Genomic DNA, 20,238 nt, shown 5'->3' on the forward strand with positions numbered 1-20,238 from the left:
ATTCCTGTTATGGGTTAGGAGGATAAGCCTTATTACAGCAACTTAGATGGTAGTTTAGTCTTTTTATTATAATGGTTTGTATTTAAGCACTGTTATTGAAAAAGAAGCTTAGTACTAACTGCATCGTAATTAAGGCAAATGCATATGTTGTCTTTCTCTTCAGGCTGTTTGATAAAACAGCACCTGAACTGACCTGTGACATGGTTCTCGTTGTTGTAAGCTCAGTTGTCAGTCCTTCTTCACTCTTCCAGACCAATAAATCTCAATGACATTGTTGAACCAGCTTTGTGTTGGTGTGAGAGACTTCAGCCTGTGACTCTCATCAGGCTTTTACCTTTCATCAGCTGCAGCATGTGATATTAGAATAGATCTAATCATGGTTCAGGTATGTGTGAAGACTGATTGCTCAGAAAAGAGTGAGAATCTTCTCTTAAATGGGAGGGGCAGATGACACAGGTTTTTGCAAGGTGAAACTGCTTGTTTTGGAGGCTGGTTCTGCTTTTCTAAAGCCCTTGAGTGGTCATATGAAATGCATGTTAGCTGTAGTTGTGACATAATTTTCATAATTGACAGCCACCTTTAAAAAAAATCATGAGTACTTCTAAGTTCTAGTGATGATATTTCAGATGGATGTGAATATTTTTAATTAAAACTTTCATTTCAAGTAATATTCAGAGGGGAAAGTGATCAGTGCTTTAAATGCATGTGAACTTTTGTTATCGCAGACTGGTTCTCATCCCTAAGTTAGCAGTGTGCAGTGCGAGCATACTCTCAGTCAGTGTATGTGTGATTTATAGCAATGAAATTGATGATCCTATCTTCTGTGTAGGATAAGCAGCTATGAGATTGCATTGGATGCTGACTGTACCTAGAGGAATGGAAATTTGCCCTGGTCAGAAGTTGGAGGGGGAGGAAAAGGCTCTGGGCCGCATCTCAAAGAACTGAAAAGCCAAAATTCCTTCTCATGTTTGTGGCAGTGAGAAGTTCTCAGCATTATTCAGGATCAGAATATGTATGCTTGGTCTTGTATCAGGCCATCTTTTAAATCTGTTTTACTATCTCCAGTGGTTTTCTGTAGCCTGTATCAAAAGGGTTCATGATTCTCAGAGAAAAAGCCTCAGCAGAAGATGAAGCAGCTGGATAGATGCACTGTCCAAAGAGATAGAGTAAATGCATTCCTTTCATTACAGCACTTCCTTGTGGAACTGCTTAAAGGAAGCTGGCAGTGTAGTTAGGGGCATCATCTTTTGGAGATGGTGAAAGGGTGAAGAAAGGTACTTGGAGGGATGAACAGAGGGAAATAAAATATGTGGTGATCTGGTACTGTAAGTGGGTTTGAGGGATGAAGGGGAGTACTTGCTGTTGGAAAGACTCCACCATGTGAGAATGCATGTGGAAGACTGAGCCATGTGGAGGACATAACATGAGTTATGTCCCAGCTTATGGCAAGACAGGTCAGATGGATATTTAGGATGGACTTATGTTTCTCCTTTTAAGGAGCTGTCAGTTCAGTCCATTCTAGAAACATCTTCTAGACTTTGCAGTTTTAAGTGGGAAAGGAGAAGGTACTCCACCTTTGTTATAGTTGAGTGAACATTGGTTAATCCTTCACTGGTTTCTCTTAGTAATTGTACTGCACTTGGCTATGCTAGATGTGCAGAGCCTTTGCAATGCCATGAAGCAAGCAGTGTTGAAACAGTAAATATCCTTTTGTTAGTCATGCCAGTTGTTGAGGTTCATGCTGAAGCAACTGTGTTCGGAGTGACACACTGGTTCATCTATTGACAAGTGATAGTGACATAGTACTGGAGATGAGTAAGGTGAACTTCCATGCCATTTGTGCATTTATATGTGCCAGAAGAATTTGATGGAGTTACTACAAAGAATGTGAGTCAAAGGGACTTTTATTTTGTAGCAGTCTTTTGGGAGTGAATTTTCCATCACATTTTGACTGTCTTCTTTCAGAATATTGAAAAAAGGGATCTAGACAAGATTCCCGAGGAGCTGGAGAAGCAGAAAGATAACACTCATGCAGAAGTTGCTTTCTCCTCAGTAGATCATGGTAACATTGCTAAATTAATACCAACTTTGGTGAAAATGTATAAAAATAAATAAAACTCAGGCTCCTGTGTTTAAGTCATCATCTTGAATATTGAAATCTTAGTGGTTTTTTTAATGCCTCTGTAAAACATGTTTAATTAGCCCCCCCTCAAGATTTCATCTAGCTTTCGTAGCTTGAAACCAGTGCTTTGTGGCCTGTCATGGCCTAAGAGCAAATCAGACAAGGTGGATGAAGGTTTGAAGTGTGTTGGAGCCAGATAACAATAGTATCTTTATCATTCCCCTTCTGACAAGCTGTAGATAAAGGGACAATGTGAAAATGGGGAAAGGGTATAGTGGATGATCCCATGGCAGAAGACCACAACTGGTTATTCTTTTTCTTGCTCTTCCATAGAGACCTTCAGGAGTAGGTCTGAAAATCAGCTCATGGAAAAGCTAGAAGAGCTGTGTGCCAGGCAGTCCAGGACAGTGTCTCCACACTGGAGGTGGCCATCAGCCAAGCTCTCCTCCTTTCAAGAACAGCAAGAGAATAAGTAGGTCCTTTTCTGTCATATATACTAGGTAATCGTGACTGCCAGTGGGGATACTTGGAAACTCACAGTGTTCTATAGGTGCTTTTCTCTGTAGCCTCTGCAGAAAGCTGGTATTATAGTTGGAATATGCTACAGGGATGTTAAAGGGAAAAACTGGCTCAGTCATCCATGTACATTTGATGATCAATGGTCAGTATCCTGCCACCTTAGCATTCTCCATCAACAACCACCTTTGTCTGGACCTTACTAGACACTTGGGACAAAGGGGAAAGGCAGGAAAACAAGGCTAAGCAAGTTATTGCGGCCATGTTTTTTGTCATCTAGGGTACCAGTTTCTCTTTCTGGTACCTCAATTTAGCTAAAATATACAGGATGATTTTTTTGTAGGTATCAGTGGAGATGTCAGTGCATCTTGGAGGATTCTGTGTGAAGGAAGTAGATTTCCAGACTGTTTGGAGGGAATGACATCAGTGGTGGCAGCACAGAGGAAACAATAGTGAAACAAGCCTGTAGAGGGGAAGGTGAAAAGTATCCTCATTGCCAGAGCAGGGAGAGCCATGAAGATGGTTTGCACTTTGTATGCTCTGAAGGATAAAACAGAATTGCCAAAGGAGGCAGAGGGGGGAAAGGGACCTGTTTTTACTGATTGCCACTGGGCTTTTAAAACTTGTAAGCTCTTTGGTACTATAACTGCCTGCCTTTGTTCTACAGAACAATTTGACGTTGTCAGTTTTTTGAGAACTAAATATCCCTCATCATGCTGCCTGTGGTCTGTATTCCTCAGGGGAAGCTGAGTCTTTGAGTTCAGCTTTGAAAGGTGGTGGAAGCAGAGTTTGAATCAGTACAGTAGCCAAGCACAAAGCTCCTTTCACAGTCCAATTTTGATCATAATCCATGCCCTGCAGGACTTCTTGTCTGGATAAGGCGGAGGACATGCTGAAACAGTGTTTTCTATACTTAGGGATGTTGCCTTGCTATCATCTTCACGAAGTTCTCTAAGCACAGACATGATGAAGTTACGGTGCCTGCCAGAGCCTGTAACCGTGTACATAGATTTAAGAGACGCTAAACCGCAGAAGTCAGTAACATTCCCTGATGAGAGACAAAGGTAAATTCTGGCTTTATTGTTAGTGAGAAGTAAGTAACAAAAAGCACGAAACTGAAACCTTCTCTCTGCATCTCATACTTGTGAAATGTAACTTTAAAAGTGTTTTCTTCTTCCACACCTCTGTGACCTTAGTAGGAAGGCTGAGCCCCTATCTGAGCACAGACATTCTCAGGAGAGAATAACTTGTCTCAGAACAAGTAAATGTGTGGGGATGCAGGCAGCACAGAAAGGACATGCAAATCATCCAAGGAAATAACATTTAGAAAGTTTCCATCTATAAAGGAGTAGGCAGTGACTGCAAAGCAATGCTTGCAGCTGAATTGGGCTAGCATTCTGACAGCACTGTGCACAAAACGGACATCATTTGCTGTGTTCCTGTAAAGCAACTGTAGGTGCTGATTTCTGTCTCCTGCGTGAGAAGAGGGCCTTATAGGCTGTTATAGGAGGCCAAATTCTTCTCAGTCTGCAACAGAATCTGGCAAACATGTCCTTTCCCTGAGAGCTAATGGTGTCTGAGGTAGCTGTTTGCTCCCTTCTCAGGATGTATATTTGCTGCAGCAAAGGGTTGAAGAAAACAGTCACCAGATGAAAACTTGTAGTTAATAAAAAGCTAACAGTTAACAAACAGCTAACACATTTTGATGTAGTTGCCTGATTTTTTTTTTTTTTTTTTTTGCTAGAGTAATAGTGTGAAGAACTATCCATAACACCTGGAGATATTCCCTGAAAGTATCTCTCCCTTTTTCATAATGGTTCTGAATTTGCATCCTAGAAATGATGAAAAGCCAACACGCAGTTGGAACAGAGTTAACTAATAGAGTCTAATTTGTTTCATAGTGCCAGTGACAGCTCCACTGAAGAAGAAGAGACTATGACAGTTAAGGATGAAGCAGAAAGGAGAATGTAAGTTTCTTTACCAGGACCCTAGTTCAAATGATACAATGTTAATTTTTTGCTGAAACTAAAATAATTGCCCTAACAGTGATTAGAGTGAGAGCTCTCCTACTGAAATATCTCCATTCCTGGCCTTCACAGCAAAAAAGCCCAATAATGAAAGTGCTTCAATCTGGCCACAAGGAGATCATTCTTTCTGTTGCATGGTAAAGATACTGAAGCAGGAAAGTAGTTGTTGATCCTTGAGGCAGTATAGCACCTTGTTCCTGTACAGCTGCATGGAAACAGCTCAAAAGACAAATAGAGTAGACCTGGGTGGCTGGGAAGCCTGGCTCTTTCTCCAGACTTGTTTGAGTGACATGAGAACTGGTTTTTAAATGACTCAGAACCAAACCTTGAAAATATTGTAGGGAGTTGACTCAGACAAACCATTATTTTTAGAAACAATAAAATAGGCTAGAATAGATCTTGATTTAAAGAGAATATTGAATACATTGTGTGGGCAGGGATGCTCTCAATTCTCCTTAACTGGAGGGGAGTGGAAGAGAGGAAAGGGGAGAGAGTGTGATGGATGGAATCCTGAACTGTAAATTCTTCAATATGCACAGATGCCAGCCTTTTCCTGTTGCTAAACTCAGGGCTTGATTCATACCCATAGGTTGTTAGACGTTTGTTTAATGTGAAGCAGATATGTCAAGCTTTAAGCATCTTAGTGCATTTATGCTCTGGATTGCATTTAGAAGTCTGATGCATGTAAATTCACATTACAGCAGTGCAGAGGACAAGCAGAACATTTGTATTGTTGTGCCAGCCAATTATTCTTTTTTTTTTTTTTTTTTTTTTTTAAATGGTGTGAAAGAATAAATGATTCGACAAGGAACAGAGCCTAAACACTCAATATAATTTAGAACATCTAATCCAAAGGCAACATAAAGCAGGAGCAAGATGATGCTTGGGGAACTCTCACTGGCACTGATGCAAATGCAGAAGTTGCATCAGTGTCAATCTGGAGTGATGGAGAGCAGAGCTTAGCTGATTGGATTTTGATTCGGTTTAATGTTGCTAAAGAACAGACAGAAATGAAATGCCTGGCAAATGCTATTCTGTTCTGTTTCTAAATAAGAAAACCTCATGGTCTCAGTAGGGCAAGATTCTGATCTCATTTACAAGGGGTCAATGCCAGTTTCACTCTTGTCTGGATGAAATTATTAAACAGGACTACGTATTCTGTAGTACAATATACCTACATATTAGGACCTTGGAGGGTTAGTTGTCTTGATCTCCAGGCACTTAGGCTAGAAAATACGCTGTTGGTTTATCCCTGGAGTGCTCAGGTAATCAGTGCCATCTCTAGCACTATACTATAAGGCTGCTCTCCAATACATGGCGGTCTCCTACAATTACCACTACTTAGGCATACTCCTTAGTAGTCCAGCCATCAATGTTAAATGTTGATTTGATGGTTCTGGATATGGTGGCAGGAGATGTGAGATCCTTAAGGAGAAAGAATACTCTCCATCTGTTTTTTCTTTGTTCTGAGAAGCATAGGTTTAGTTTAGATAAGTACAGCAGTACAATGCTGTGTATGCATACACACCACCTAACCGAATCACTAATATCCAACTCAAACATTCTGTTACTCAGTCTGCCTACTTTTCAGCTACCACTAAAATAACATATATTATTTTCTCATAATCACCAGATGAGCTACAAATTGATGGTAGTCATCCTGTAGCAGGTGACTTGGGAGACTCATCATTGAACAGAACTGCAAGACAAAATAACCATATATGCCCATTATGTCATGATAGGACATTTCAGAACAGAATACTATCACAATGTTGTGGTTGCTGGCAGTTTAGCAGTCTTATTAACCTGGAAGTGACAGGGATGAAATTAAGTCAAACTCTCAAAAATCCTAAAAGTTATTAGAAGAACTTTTCTTATGTATGTATTTGAATCCCAACCCCTGTATCCAAAGGCAACAAAACTCTGTAGACTCTAATTTCCATGCCAACATTACATTTCTCCAGGGCTCTTCTAGTAGGTGTGCATTGTGCCTGAAATGCAGAAGAGGTAAGTAAATTACCAGTAAGACCACTTTCATGTTCTGTCACTGTAGTGTTTTGTGTTGCCTGTGTGCTGGTGCTGCTATTACCAATAGCTATTATTCGTGTAGATGCCCAGTCCTTGTTTGGAGCTGTCGCTCATATGAGAAGTTCCTCAGAGCTTGAATTTATTCATATAATACTTTATCTTGATTAAATCAGAGGTTTATTTTCTTTGCAGGAGGGATTTCTCAGGGAAAAGCCTGCTACTGCAACAACTCCATACAGCCCGTAAAGAAGCCTCAGAGCTTCTTCATAAAACATCTACCCTGGCTGAAAAACTTGAAGGCATAAAACAGGATCCAGAAAGTCTGGAAGAGATAGGTTCCTCTAAAACAAGTCAAAACCAATATTGTAAAGTGAGGCAAGAGACAAATAAGGTGATTCCCAGGAAACCGATGAGATTGAAATCAGAGAAAAGAAATACCCCCTTGTCAAGCCATGGGGGCAATGGAGCTGACATAGAAAAAGAAAACAAAATGGAAGCTGAGAAGGTTCAAAATTCAGGAAATGCTCCAGCGTCTCCTCTAACTACAACAGAATCGCCAAGGTATCACACAAGAAAAGTTGTAACTGGTTTTGATTATGGCTTGTCTAATTGTCTAAGATTAAAGAACATTACTTATCCACTCTGTAAGTTTGAGCAAAAGGATGTCTGGTTTTCTTACCTAGAAAGACAACCAATCCTGGCAGCTATTGCTTAAAGGTTTAAAGGCAGCCAGACTTAGTAGGTCAGTGAACTGGCCTGGGATTAGACATGCTATGGCACTTCTGACATAGTGAATTTAGCCAACTAATGTTTATATTCTATGTAAGAGGAGGATAACACTGTATTGATGTCCTTTATGAAAAACAGTACTGAGATTTACTAAGCATAGCATCATAGAAAATATGTCTGGAAGGGTCTGTCTCCCTGTACCAACACAGAGTGAGGTAAAATCTAATCCTTTCCTGGCAGGTCTTCATATAACTTGGTCTTGAAATCCTCAGTAGTGAGGATTCCTTGACTCCCCAGGTAGTACCTTTTGCTGCTTAATTATCCTTACAATTGTAAAGCTTTTCTTTAAGTCTAATTTAAATTATCCTATCTCCAATTTAAGCTTATTTTTTGTTGTGTTCCTAGGAAGTATGGAAAATGGTTTATTCTGTTTCTCAGCATAAAAAGCCTTTTACAAATTGGAAGATGTATCATGTCTCCCCATGTAACTTTTCTCCCAAACAAAGCAATTCTGACTCTTTGGCATCAAGAAAAGTGCAAGAGCTTAGAGGGACAAAGTAGTACACCCATGAGGAATGGGTTATACCACAGGAATATCTTGGAAAGCTTCAAAAAAGGGAGGGGGGGAGAAATAAGAATGGTATCAATTGAGGAAATAGAGTTATCTGGACCTCTGCCTCCTTGGGCTTGGTTTAATGTAGCATATTCTGCATAAGGTCTAATTTTAAAGTGAAATCAGGTGGTTGCCTTATGCACCTGCCCAGCTATTTGGGAGAGCTCCATTATACTGACTTTTCAAAGGTTATATTCTGCCTGCTATTTTCAGGGTGAAATTTAACATTTTGACTTTGACATATGAGCCCTTGAAAGAATTAGAATCTGCCTGCTCTAGAGACTATTACTTTTTCAGTGTTAAACCATTGCCTACCCTGCCACTTAGACACTTCAGCTACTGTACTTGGTTTAAATGGCAGATGGTTGGTTGCAGGTTTTTTTCTCTATGGGATTCCTGACATTAAAGCTCATTGCTTCCATCAGTTCTATAAAACTCCGTTTTGTCTACCAGTTAGAGTGCCACATAGATGGCAGACCATGGCTTGGCAAGAATCTGGGTTATTTATTGTTGCTGAGTAATAGCTCACAATGATTTTGACAAATTTCAGTTTTCTTTCTTGCTCTTCTAATAATTGTTGGGGCACCTGGGGAAGAATTGAAGAATTCAGAAGAAATTGAACATATTATTTGCCATGGAAATGGCAGATAAAATCTTTCTGCAGACATCAAAATATAGAAAGATGGAAGGCCTTGGTTCAGGGGAAACTTGTCACTGTATTATAGCAGATAAGAAGGGAAATGGAGTTAGACTGAGAATTTTGGTGTGGAGATGGGGAGTGAAACATCACAAACACGCCTCTGCTTAATGGAGTTCCGGTCTCCAAATAGATTGTCACCAGTTGTCAGAGGTTTGAGGTCTGCTCCTTTTCTTTGGTTTGTTTTTTTTTTTAGAGAGATGATTTCATCCAGTGACAAGTTCTTGTGTCCCCCCACAAACACCATACGCGCTTTCTAAATCTATTTTAGCCTTTCATGTCATGATTCACCCTCAAGTGTGTGGTATAAATACAAGAAAAAAGAAATGCAAGCAGATGAACAAAGGTGCTTTTTCTCCAAAGTGAAAAGCTTAAGCAAAGCAGAATCTGTGTATTTTTCAGGGCAGAAGAAAGTAAAAGAGAGCTATCCCAAAAGGAAGAACAGATGAAAGAGAGACACAGGAGACACAGATTCCAAGAGCAGCTGGAGAGATTGCAGCCTCAGCAGTCAGTTACTGGAAAGCAGCCCATGGCAGAGAAAACCCCCGTTTTGTTCCACATGGTTAGTAGTTCAGTGTAGGACTGTCCCTTTCAGAATGGCTTCCTAGCCAAATGCAAGTGTGATCCTAGAAGCAAAAAAGTAATTTTCATTGCATTATTTAAAATCTGTTTGTTATGGAGCACCACTAGCTGATGAGATCAGCAGGCCTACAGCTCTTCTCTCACGCTAATAATATTTTTCTCACCTTTCCTGTATGGTTAGTGCTCCCCATACAGCTGCCCACCAGATTTGACATGTTGGGCTATGGCAGGAGTCCTGCCTTGCTGAAGTCAGTGGGCTCAGTGTCATCTACTTCACGGGAGCCAGACTTTCACACGTGATTTTTCATAACTTTTTTTAAAAAGTAAAACATTTTTACTGTCATACTTCTAAAGCAAAGCCTAGGCTGAGTCCTGTCTGGTTGTCTGCCCCTAGCAGCTTTATATTTCAATTTTGTGGGTAGGTTTTGAGGATTGTGGTTTTAGTAATAGGTTTTGCTTTTGGCTGATGTCCTGATTAAGGGAGTATGAAATTATCCTGATACTTCCCAGAGCCTGAAATATGGCTCAGAGGACAGGCCTGTTTTTCTTCCTCAGAAGATTTGTATATGTAGTCCTAATTCATCCTTGCACTGATTTCACTGAGCACAAGGCCAGCTGAGAAGGTAAGAGGAGATGAAGAAACTCCAGAATTTGTCCGTGAGTCCACCATAATGATTTATTTGGGCTAATAGCAATAACAAAGCTCTTCTGTCAGTACAAAAGTTGAAAGACCTTACAGCCCTAAATTGGGTGATGGACTGTTCAGATTTGTTTGTTTTGTAAGCAGTTGACTACTGTATTTCTGCAGATTGAAAGCTCATTTTTAACACTGGATTAATCACTGATGAGAAGTAAAGGACTGACAAACTGACAGCTGAATTTCCCTCTGTCAGCCTGCTCTGGCAAGGACAGTGCACTGCACAGAGCTCTCTTTTGAAGGTTGTAAAGGTTGTGAATCTAGTCTTCAGGCTTGCTCCTTACTCAGTCTGCTGGGAGGTACCACCAAATTCCAGTTAGCCCTTATTAACATGCAGGCTCTTACTTGCTCATCAGAAATATACTTGAGCCTTGCTAACTCATTCCTGACAATGCACCAAGTGATTGCTGAATTGTTCCCTATCTTGGTCATTTCCAATATTTGCTGTGCTGAAGCCAATAAAATGAAGATAACTGCTTGGTAATGCGGTTTCTCTCAAGTACGGCTCAGGGTATATCTACACTGTAGTCTTGCTGTAACTGAATTGCAGTGTAAATATGCCCATTATAGATTTAATGATATTACTGCCAGCTAGTCATGGCAGCATAGAAATTGGCAAAAGCTAACCAGCCTAGGATTTACTCACCTTCTGATGCCTGTAGAAATAGCTAACTGGTACGTAAACTGACAGCCTGCTTGAGGAAAACCTGCCTGAACTTACAAGGCACTGTTGGTAGAAACAAAATCAGCACAACCCATAACAACTGCGTTCTGTGGGCAACTTTGCTCTTAGTTCTTCTTCAGATATATTAATCATTAAAATTAAGAATGAAAAATGTATCAGCATCATCTATCAAATACAACAGTCATTTATAAGATTACTTGAAATTCATCTTGACAGCAGCATTTTTTCTTTGAATTAGAACAGGTTTTTCTTTTCTTTCTTTTTTCCTTTGCTGCACATAGGAAGACAGAAAAACTAGAATGTTTTGACATTTAAAACTAAGAAGCTGTGATTTGGCAGCTGTGCCTCAGTGAAAATATCTAATATCTATATATAAACATGTATATTCAAAGAACAAACCACAGTGTTTGACAGAGTAGCACACTTTCAAATTTGTTTTTTTTTAAGTCCTTTGTTTTGGCAATGATAGATGTTTAGATCTGGAACACTTGTCATAGTTTCCAGAATTCCTCTGACCATTTATAATGTACATAAATAATTGAATTGAATAATAATCAGAGGGAAAGTTTAGAAATTCTGCAATTACTGTAGCAGAGGTGCTGGGAAAGAAATGCAAAGGAAATTTAAAAAGCTGCATTAGGGTTACATTAGAGTTCTTGTCTAAAATTTAAAAGCAGTGAAATTCAGATTTAGTGCTGTTGTCTCTTTTTCTTAACCTAGTTCAGTCAAACTCTGTAGGAAGCAGTAATATAAATGAGAATCAGGTTTGGGAAGAACACTTTCAAAACACTGCGGGTAACTTAGGAGACTAAGAACTAACTTTCAGAGGTACTTCAGCATCTAAACAAGGGGCTGATATCCAGTGGTATTTTCAAGACATGCAAGTGCCAAGTTCCCCTGGAAATCACTGGGTTCATTCTAAGAATTCTGCCTGTCAAGTCTGTGTCTTTAGGTGTCTGAATACTTTTGCAGTCTGGCCCACCTCTCTTATCTTTTAAAATGCATGGAAGAACCTGAAGAACTTTTTTTATTATTTTCTTTTTCCTGCTCCCCTCCACCACCCAAACTTTCAGTGAAACTTAAGACTGGCATGAGTTGATCTCTTCTGAAAGTGGGCCCCTTAACCACATTTTAACCTTTGGATCTAATTCAGAACTGATTTAAGCATCTACAGTTCTGCTGACAGCCAGCAGAGTGGTGATGTGATCCATGCTGTAAGGTCAGGTTGAATTAGTAGTTTAGAGTAACATGCATAGGGTTTGTTTCGGTATTTGAGCAGAGTGTTATTGACAAGGGAGACAGAGAAGAAATGCTGCGCAGTATGTAAAACAGTTAAATGGAGGGTGTAAAATGAAATGGGTTTGATCTGTCATTTTATTCATCATGTGTATTATGATAGAGTAACTTAGTACTAATGTTGATTTCCGTATTACATTCCCACTAGGTGGGATCCAGATAACAGTTGTTACTTTTGCCAGGCTCGTATCTGAGTTTTATGTCAGGGAGCAGCACAAGCTGGTTACTCTATAAGGGAAGACAAGCCAGGAGCTGCAGGTGACAGCAAGGCAGGCAGGGGCAGAGACCTCACCAGCAAGGAGAGCAGTCCCACCTTACCCAAACAAGAAAAGCAGAGCAGGTCCGTTGAGGGTAACCAGTTGGCAAGTCTGTGGTAATGAGGCAGGTCCAAGATCAAGGCCAGAAAATCAAGTCAGGGACAGGACTGGGTCCAGTGACAGTATGCAAGGCCAGCCAGCAGCCCCGTGATCACCCAGGAAATCTGTAGTGATGAAGCAGGTCTGAGATCAAGCCACAAATCAAATCAGTTAGTTAAGGGCAGGGTTCAGATGAGTGTAGTGAGGCCAGGCAAAGGTATAGCTGCAGTGTAGCTCAGTCAAGGATCAAGGGCCAAGTGTCTCAGCTTAAACGCAGCTCCCAAGCAAAGAGGATAGGGCCCAGCAGAGGCTTCACACAGCTTGTTTCACAGCAGTTTCACCTAAAGTTACACACTTGAGCTTGTGTCAGAACTGGCCTTGAACACAGGCAGCTAAACCACTGCAGGGGGTGGTGCTCATGGCCCTGTTACTTTACATCCAGCTATGGAATTAATTTAACAGATAGCAACTAGTTTTTAGCTTTTATTAAGCTCTTTTATTATTGGGCCAAAATAGGAGGTTTCAGCAGGGCTTCGGTTTGATTCTCTCTCTACCTTTCTTGTTTTATCGTTATATGGCAGAACAAGATAATGTAGTTTGAAAGCTGTTAGGAACCACCTTGTTACCCGTACCTTATAAGCACTGTTTTATCTACCTTGTACAGCCAAACTGTTTGGAAAATGAATGTGTTGACTCATACTGAGGCATCTAATTTTTCTTGGCTATGCAATCATTTTGGCTAACCTTGTATTAGTAATTGTATTACCATGATTGTCATCTTATTGCAGCTTCGCCTTACAGCTGGCTTACAAAACAAAAATGTTCAGGCATGCAAGTCATTCTAGCTTAACAAATATATTATGTGGATACTTTCTTTTCCATCTTGTAAACATAGACTTTATAACCTTTCTGTCAAAATTGGTACTTTTTTTTATATTAATACACTGTTGACTCAGCTCACTGATGTCAGGTAAAATTCTTAACCAACAGATTTTCTGCTTGCATTCCCACAAAGCTAAAATTAACAATAGAGTATGGTCAAAATCTTCCTTGCCCTTTTACGGCCTTATTGTCACTTTGATCTGGTATCACTTCAATAGGAAAATCCCTGACAAAATTCCTGGGTCATACTTACCATCAAGAGTAGTGCTGAAGCATTGTATTTTCAGTTACTGTGACAGCTACCCAGGATTAGCACAGTATGACTGAAAGTAGAGGTTGATTTCCAAAACTTGTAGAAATATTTTGAGTTCAGTTACTGGTACCATATATTTTTTTATGTAGTAAGTGCCTCTGTCTGCACAGTTGTCAGTGAAATGCTTATGATTCTTTACCTGTGCTACTAAAATAGGTGCCTGTGATTTCCATTACTATTGTATGGGTGTCTTGATCTTTTTAAGGCAGTAGTGCTGGCATCAACACTGGAAATTGCCCTTTTCTTACATCTTACCTGAGCACAAAGGGTTGCTCAAGGACGTTGGCTGTGGGTCCCAGGATCCCAACCCAACAGTTTACCAGCTGGACCATACTACTTGGGCATCTTACCAACTCCATCGTAGAGCTGCTTACATGAATGCGCTTAGGTGATGTCCTAAGCAGTATTTTAAAAAAATCTCCACTTTTATTGCTGTGTGGAAAATGCATAAAGGAAAAGAACCGTAAGAAAGTGAAATTCATGTCTCGGTAGAAAGGATGTACAAAGGCCTGATCTACCAGTTATGAAAGGAATGTATTTTGTGCTAGTTCTGTACAGAAAAGCCAATTTATTTCCAACAAAGTGGTGCAATATACATATTTGGAGAAGTCGAGGAAAACTGTAAAATCTTATTTCAGTTATAATGATCTTGTGACACAGTAACTGAATTTTTCTATAACTGTATTACTCTAAAACTGATCTCGTAAGTATAAATTGCCCTGTGACCAAATGTTTTCATTTACACTGAACCAAAGCAATTGCTACGTTTGCAACTGTGTGAATGTAATCGAACCCAGCATTTAGCTCTTGCTATTATTTTACTATAGCTTTAAAAAAACCCATTAATTGTAAAAATTGCAAAATATTTCCTACACACTAAATCTTTTTCTGACATCAGAGCTGAATTTGGCTTGTGCTTCACTCTAGGTCTTCTCACTCTCTTGGACTGACTCTGCGGGGTTGTGGCCAGCAGTGATGTGCCAAACAGCCAGCAGATGGCCCCTGAATTCCTCCCTTTTTTTACAGTGAGGTATTTAATGAGTTCCTGAAACAAGATTAAAATCTCTTGTACTTAATGAACCTGCTGCCTCAACTCAAGAAAGGCTTAAAAATAAACTAAGGCAATTAGAGATGTAGTTAAATTTAGCATGCAAAAACAGAAGGCCAAGATTCCTGTTTGTACCACCCGTCCAGCACACAGGATCCAGAATAGCATGGAAGCTCCCAAGAAAAGGTTTTTCTAGCATACGTGACTGTTAGCTGGCACAGAGCCTGTATTTCTGGCCTCCTCTTCATCTTCCCACTTGGTACCAGTGAAAGCAAATGGGGGGGGATTTGCTGGCACAGTACTTTATGCTTAGGTTGAGCTTAGCTAGTTTATGGTTTCCTTGGCTGTAGTCAGCAAGCCGGAAGAGCTGAGGCTGCTGCTGCCTCTGCAATGGCTCAGGATGGCACAGATCTATCCTAAGGATTTGCCTTAATAGGCAAAGCAGAGAATCCAGGCTTCAAATGTCTTTGTTATAAACAACATCCTTTACACAGGCAGAGTCTGCTTGCTTGCTCTCCATGTTCTCTGAGTAAGAGATGTTATGGAAGTGTGTACTTTGGCACTCTAAGGGCAAAAAATTAAAGCAAGTCAGGAACTTTACAGGCTGATGACTCTTCTCAGTAGTTCTGCTCACAGAACCAAAGCAGTCAAAAAATTACATACAGTAATCCTGCTTTAATAACCTGTTGTCTGCTTCAGTAGGTTTCTCAGCCAAATTGTATATATGCTCAGAACCAGGAAACTCAGCTTCTGTACTGAATGCAACAGGACCACCAAAAAGCCGTAGAGAACCTTCCATTTAAACTTCTGCTTGGAGATCCAGTCTGATGGTTTCACAGGGGCTCCCACCTTTGTCCATTGCACTTTCTATCTATGGAACGAATTGAACAGTCAGGTCTTTACAAAGAAATGACTGCTTTCAGTGCTGTTTCTCTGATTGGAGTTTGAAATGGCCCCAGGAAAATGTGAAATATTTAATCCTTTATATTCCTTGGCATATCTTCGAAGTGATTAAAATGAGTTTAGGCTTATGCTTGAATATACTTATGCATGATCTTGACAGATGGGAACATTCGTTGCTGTTGCTTAAGGGAAAGGTTAATATAAGTAAAAAGAATATAGTTTCCAGAATTACATGCATGAACTTGCTGCCAGTAGAGGTCCTAAATACTCCTCCATTCACATTATCAGGATGGTTCAGATTAAACTTGAAGAGAAGAAAATAATGTAAAATGTCCATGGGCTAAATTCTGTTTCTCATTTAGAAGAGGGCAGGAGGACAGAAAACCATTTCTGTACCTTTTGTCTCTTCGGGTCTTGCTCTTTGACAGGTCCTGTGTTTGTTGGCAGAAGGAATAGCTACCATAAGTTTGCAATGTGTATGAAGAAGTGCCAGTCATGTTTAATTATATAGGGAAATACTTTCTGCCATGCATGTCTGTCTTGGAATCAGAATTGAATTCACAATTTCTGGCCTTACCTCAGGGCTGTGATCAGTGATGCTATTTGTAGATGAAAGGAGGCTGGATCTGTCCCTCTGTTTTTCAAAGAAGATGCACAGGCTTGTCTGACACAGCCACACTACTGTTAAAGAAGCTGTATAGTTTAAACTGTAATCCTAGTTTTTCTTATGCCTTCTTGTTTAGCATTATGACTTAGGTTGGACTACAGTTCAAAATCTTAACGCACTGGGGGATAAGCTTGGTCACAACTTGTAAACACATTATTACACAAATAATTATGGAAGCATTATTCTTAGTGGCAGGGAATGGAATTCAAGGCTTTATCTGAGATTATAGAGTGGAATTATCCTGCTGCTGTTTTTGTTTTAAAAACATAGAGCTCTGCCAGCTATGTGCCAAGCACCTGGAGTTCCCACAAGCTTCAGTGGACATTGTAAGCACCTAGGAGATCTCAGAATCATAAACCCCCCATATTTACTGCCTTGGAGAATTTACAGGTCTGAAGGGTTATCTGCATAGTATTTTGCAGCTGGACACAAGGTCACAGAGCCTATATGACAAACTGGACACAATCCATTTCTAAACTGGAAGCTCATAGTTTGAAAAGGAGGCCACTTGAGCTCTGGTAAAACTACCTGATAGAGCTGCAGAGCATAGTTTTGGGGGGATTTTTTGGGGGGGGGGAGATTTCCATAGAGTATCAGGGGAAATACTTGAAAAGATAAATAGATTAAAAACTAGAAAAAATAAGGCTTTACCCAAATTGATAAGTGTATGGTCAATCTCCTGGAGTATCAAACTAGAGCCATTTCAACAGTATTTAAAGCCAGTGAGGATCATGTGTCAAATACCAGCCTAGTTTTCAGATGGCTGAGGACCAATGCCATGTTCTATCCCATTTCAAAGGGACCATGTACAATTTCCTTCCCTGCTGTGGGTCTGGAAATCGTGGCACATTTTATTTGTGAGGCAGTCTGAAATTGTTTGAAGAACAATGCTATGGACGATATAGATACTACTGTTCAGGTTTTAGAGGACAGGATACTCTTCTGAATGCAAAGAAAGGGAACAGAGATTAATTTTGAAAGTTTAGAGATAATCTTACACTGTTCCTCTTCAGAGTGTTTTACAGGCTTTTGATAATTAATCCAGCTAGACAGGGACTAGGATAAAGAAATACTATCCTAACTTCACAGTTTCACAGAGAAATACTCCATTCCAGCACCAGGACTGAGGCACAAGTTCCTGATTCCCAGTCTTGTGCTTACATGAAATGTGTAAGTAATTAAACTTCTTTTACTTATTTCAGCTGCTTCTCATTAACCAGGAATATAAGCTCATTAGATGAGGAACTTTTTGTTACGTGTGCTCAGAACACCAGCACAGTGAGGCTATGAATCCTTCCAAGCCTCTCTAAGTGTTACTGTAGTGTAAACACCAATCATGCAAAAGGCACTTCTCATTTTTAATGATTATGTGTCAGAAAGCAAACAAAATCAAATAGGATTCAGTCTTACTTTGATTTAAATTTTAGTGCAATTTTCAGATCAGTTCTTTGTTTACCTGAGGAGTGGAGCCTTTGTCAGAAAATTTTCCCACTTCTAAAAAATAAATTGTATGTAAAACAGCTGCTTGTTACCAGTTATTTGTGCCAGTTATTTGGATGGTTTTTAGCTGCATTCAGACTTGTAGCTAAATGGCCTCAATTTAGACAGTTTTTCTTGAACATATTTGGGTGAAAATACCCATTTGCAAACACTTTTGGTTAGTTAACATGCTTTACAACCACATGAATGTTCTGTGTTCTAATGAACATTAGAATTATGTTGGAATTGGTCCTTAGTCATCTGAAAGCTAGGCTGGTATTTGACATGCTCCTAGCTGGCTTTAAATACTAATTAGAATATTCTATGTCCTAATGAAGTAATTCCAGAGCAATTCTGTCAAGGAAGTCATCGTTGCTTTAACTATGCTTGCCTATCAATGCTGACTGATAGATATGTTTGTTTCATTCATAGAATTCTGGTCTAGTGAACTCAGACTGACTAGAAAGATATTGTCCAAAAAAGAACATTAGCTGGTTGTGTAAGATTCTTTAATAGTAATAATGTTCCAGGCCCTGGACAGCAAGAGGTCACAGTAAGACACACCAGCATACATAAGAGAGGCAGTGTGGCAGGGGCACTGCTGTGTACTCACATCGGGAATACTGGCAGGACAAGCAGAAGTGAGCAGGTTAGGACAGGAAGCACAGCCTAGGGTACAAGATTCTTATTCAGGAGGAAATGTCTGATGCTGCAGAGTTGTGTTGTTCACTGCAGATAGCAGAAAAACTGTATGTTGAATTTTGGGCCAAAAATACTTTTGTGCCTATGTGGTACTGAGTGATCACACAGTATCTATCTGCTAACATATTCTATGGGCCAGATCCTTGACTCTTGCCAGAGGGGTTATGCATATCTTTGATAACACAGATGAGCCATTAACTGTAGTGAAGCAGTTGAGAATTCCCTTAATGCAGGCTAATGCAGAAGTGGGATAGAATAGTGTAATTCACACTACATCACATCTCTCTGTTGTCTTCATTTGTGTTGGGAGGGATTTTTGAGCCAGAAATGTAACCAATCCTAGCTATCATTAGCTGTCTGCCAGTGTTGTGGTGGCCATAAAGCTACTTTAAATTGCACTTGGGGTTGACCGTGCTCAGCTGGCAGCAACATGAAAAGGTATACAAAGTGAATTTTGCTGTCCTTGGTTCCTGTGCTGAGCAGAGCTCAGTTCCTTTCTGTGTGTCACATCTGAACTGCACTCCTATGTTCAGTAATTTCTGGTGATGAGCTGACATTTCTCTTTGACACTTGCCCTCTTTATGCTCCAGCAGAGACACTGTCTAGCTTTAGCACACTCATACTGCCAGAGATTGAAAAGTGGTTTCTTCTGAATCAGGAGAGGTTATATTCTTCATGCCCAAGACTAAGAATAACTGTTCTGAACAAGAAGAAAATTCTCAGGAAAGAATTTTTTTTTTTTTTTTTTTTTAACTTGGATGATATGTAATGCCCTAACTGAATTGGAGAACTACAGAGATCATAGCAAATAATGCTTCCATTATGCAGCTCTTTGAACTCCTGCAATCTTACTTTGGCAGAGTTATCTGCTTTGGAGGATCATAACTCCTCCATTTTAGCAATGTGAAGCTCAGTTCAGATCAGAAAATTTCAATAACATCTTTCCACCACCATATTTTTCAGATCCATAACCTCAGCATGTTTGATACTCAGAAAGCCCTTGATGCTATAGAGAGTGAACCTAGTACAAAAATGCATTAACAGAAAGACCATTTAGACCATTAACATCAATCGTACTCTCCTTTATATTATTAAATGTCGCTTTCCTAATTACCCTATGTTCTGCCAGTTGCATGCAGGAATTGCAGATACTTTCCTCATTCTTAACCATTGTTCCCACTTTGCAATGATAAAGCAGTTCTTTGAATGGTTTCAGAGTTTTTTCCACAATTTAACATGGAATTTCAAATAATCTAACAGATGGCATTGTCATCATTTTTCCTTCCCCACAGAATGAAAATGAACAAACACTTGACATTTCCAATATGTCTTCATCTAATGCAAGAATTTTTAGAAGCCATGAAAGAGTGTTATCTGCTTTGCCTTAGATGGACAGAATTCTTAAATGTGTCCTAATTATCTACTCTTCTACATTAGCAACATGACTGCATGGAAAATAGATGTATAACCACGTAATCAACATGCTTGCGTTTTGTACTGTGAGGTCTGTCTATAATGAAGCGTGAACATGCAATGCTAGAGCTATTTCAATGTAAGAGTATAGAATTTTCATTAGAGAAATTAGCTAGAGCTGCTAAAGTACCTAGAAATCAGCTCACATTTACAAATGTACAGCAGATGCATCATTTGGCAAAAGATTTCTGCAGTCAGTAATTTGCCATTCATCAGGGATTGCCTCTTAAATCTGTGATCCAAGCTGGGGTGCAGATGACATAGAAGGATAAATTTAGACATGGCTGAAAACAATTATTTTGATTAAGCCTCCAGCCAATGAGAGTAAGAGTCTTCTTATTCCTCCCCTTCCCCCTCACTTACCCCCTCCAGTAAAGGAGGAGGAGACTGTGTGAGTAGAACTTATCTTCATTTTACATGCAG

The 20,238-nt window shown here is 39.8% G+C and overlaps 1 protein-coding gene across 7 annotated transcripts in view; it reads left to right on the forward strand.

The window, feature by feature from the left end:
* DNAAF8 (dynein axonemal assembly factor 8) overlaps positions 1-20,238 on the forward strand; it is a 98,685-nt gene that overhangs the window by 7,612 nt on the left and 70,835 nt on the right. For 5 of the 7 annotated variants that reach the window (XM_030001384.1, XM_030001382.1, XM_030001387.1 and 2 more), the window contains 6 exons: positions 1,966-2,062; positions 2,456-2,594; positions 3,556-3,702; positions 4,540-4,605; positions 6,886-7,254; positions 9,135-9,294. In XM_030001384.1, the coding sequence (XP_029857244.1) occupies positions 1,966-2,062; positions 2,456-2,594; positions 3,556-3,702; positions 4,540-4,605; positions 6,886-7,254; positions 9,135-9,294 (978 nt within the window). Of the gene's footprint in view, positions 1-1,965; positions 2,063-2,455; positions 2,595-3,555; positions 3,703-4,539; positions 4,606-6,629; positions 6,673-6,885; positions 7,255-9,134; positions 9,295-20,238 lie in introns of those variants that run through there. The other 2 variants (XM_030001390.1, XM_030001389.1) reach the window with 2 other exon arrangements.

This window comes from Aquila chrysaetos, chromosome 25 (genome assembly GCF_900496995.4).
Source record: "Aquila chrysaetos chrysaetos chromosome 25, bAquChr1.4, whole genome shotgun sequence".
In the NCBI taxonomy this organism is placed as follows: Eukaryota; Metazoa; Chordata; class Aves; order Accipitriformes; family Accipitridae; genus Aquila; species Aquila chrysaetos.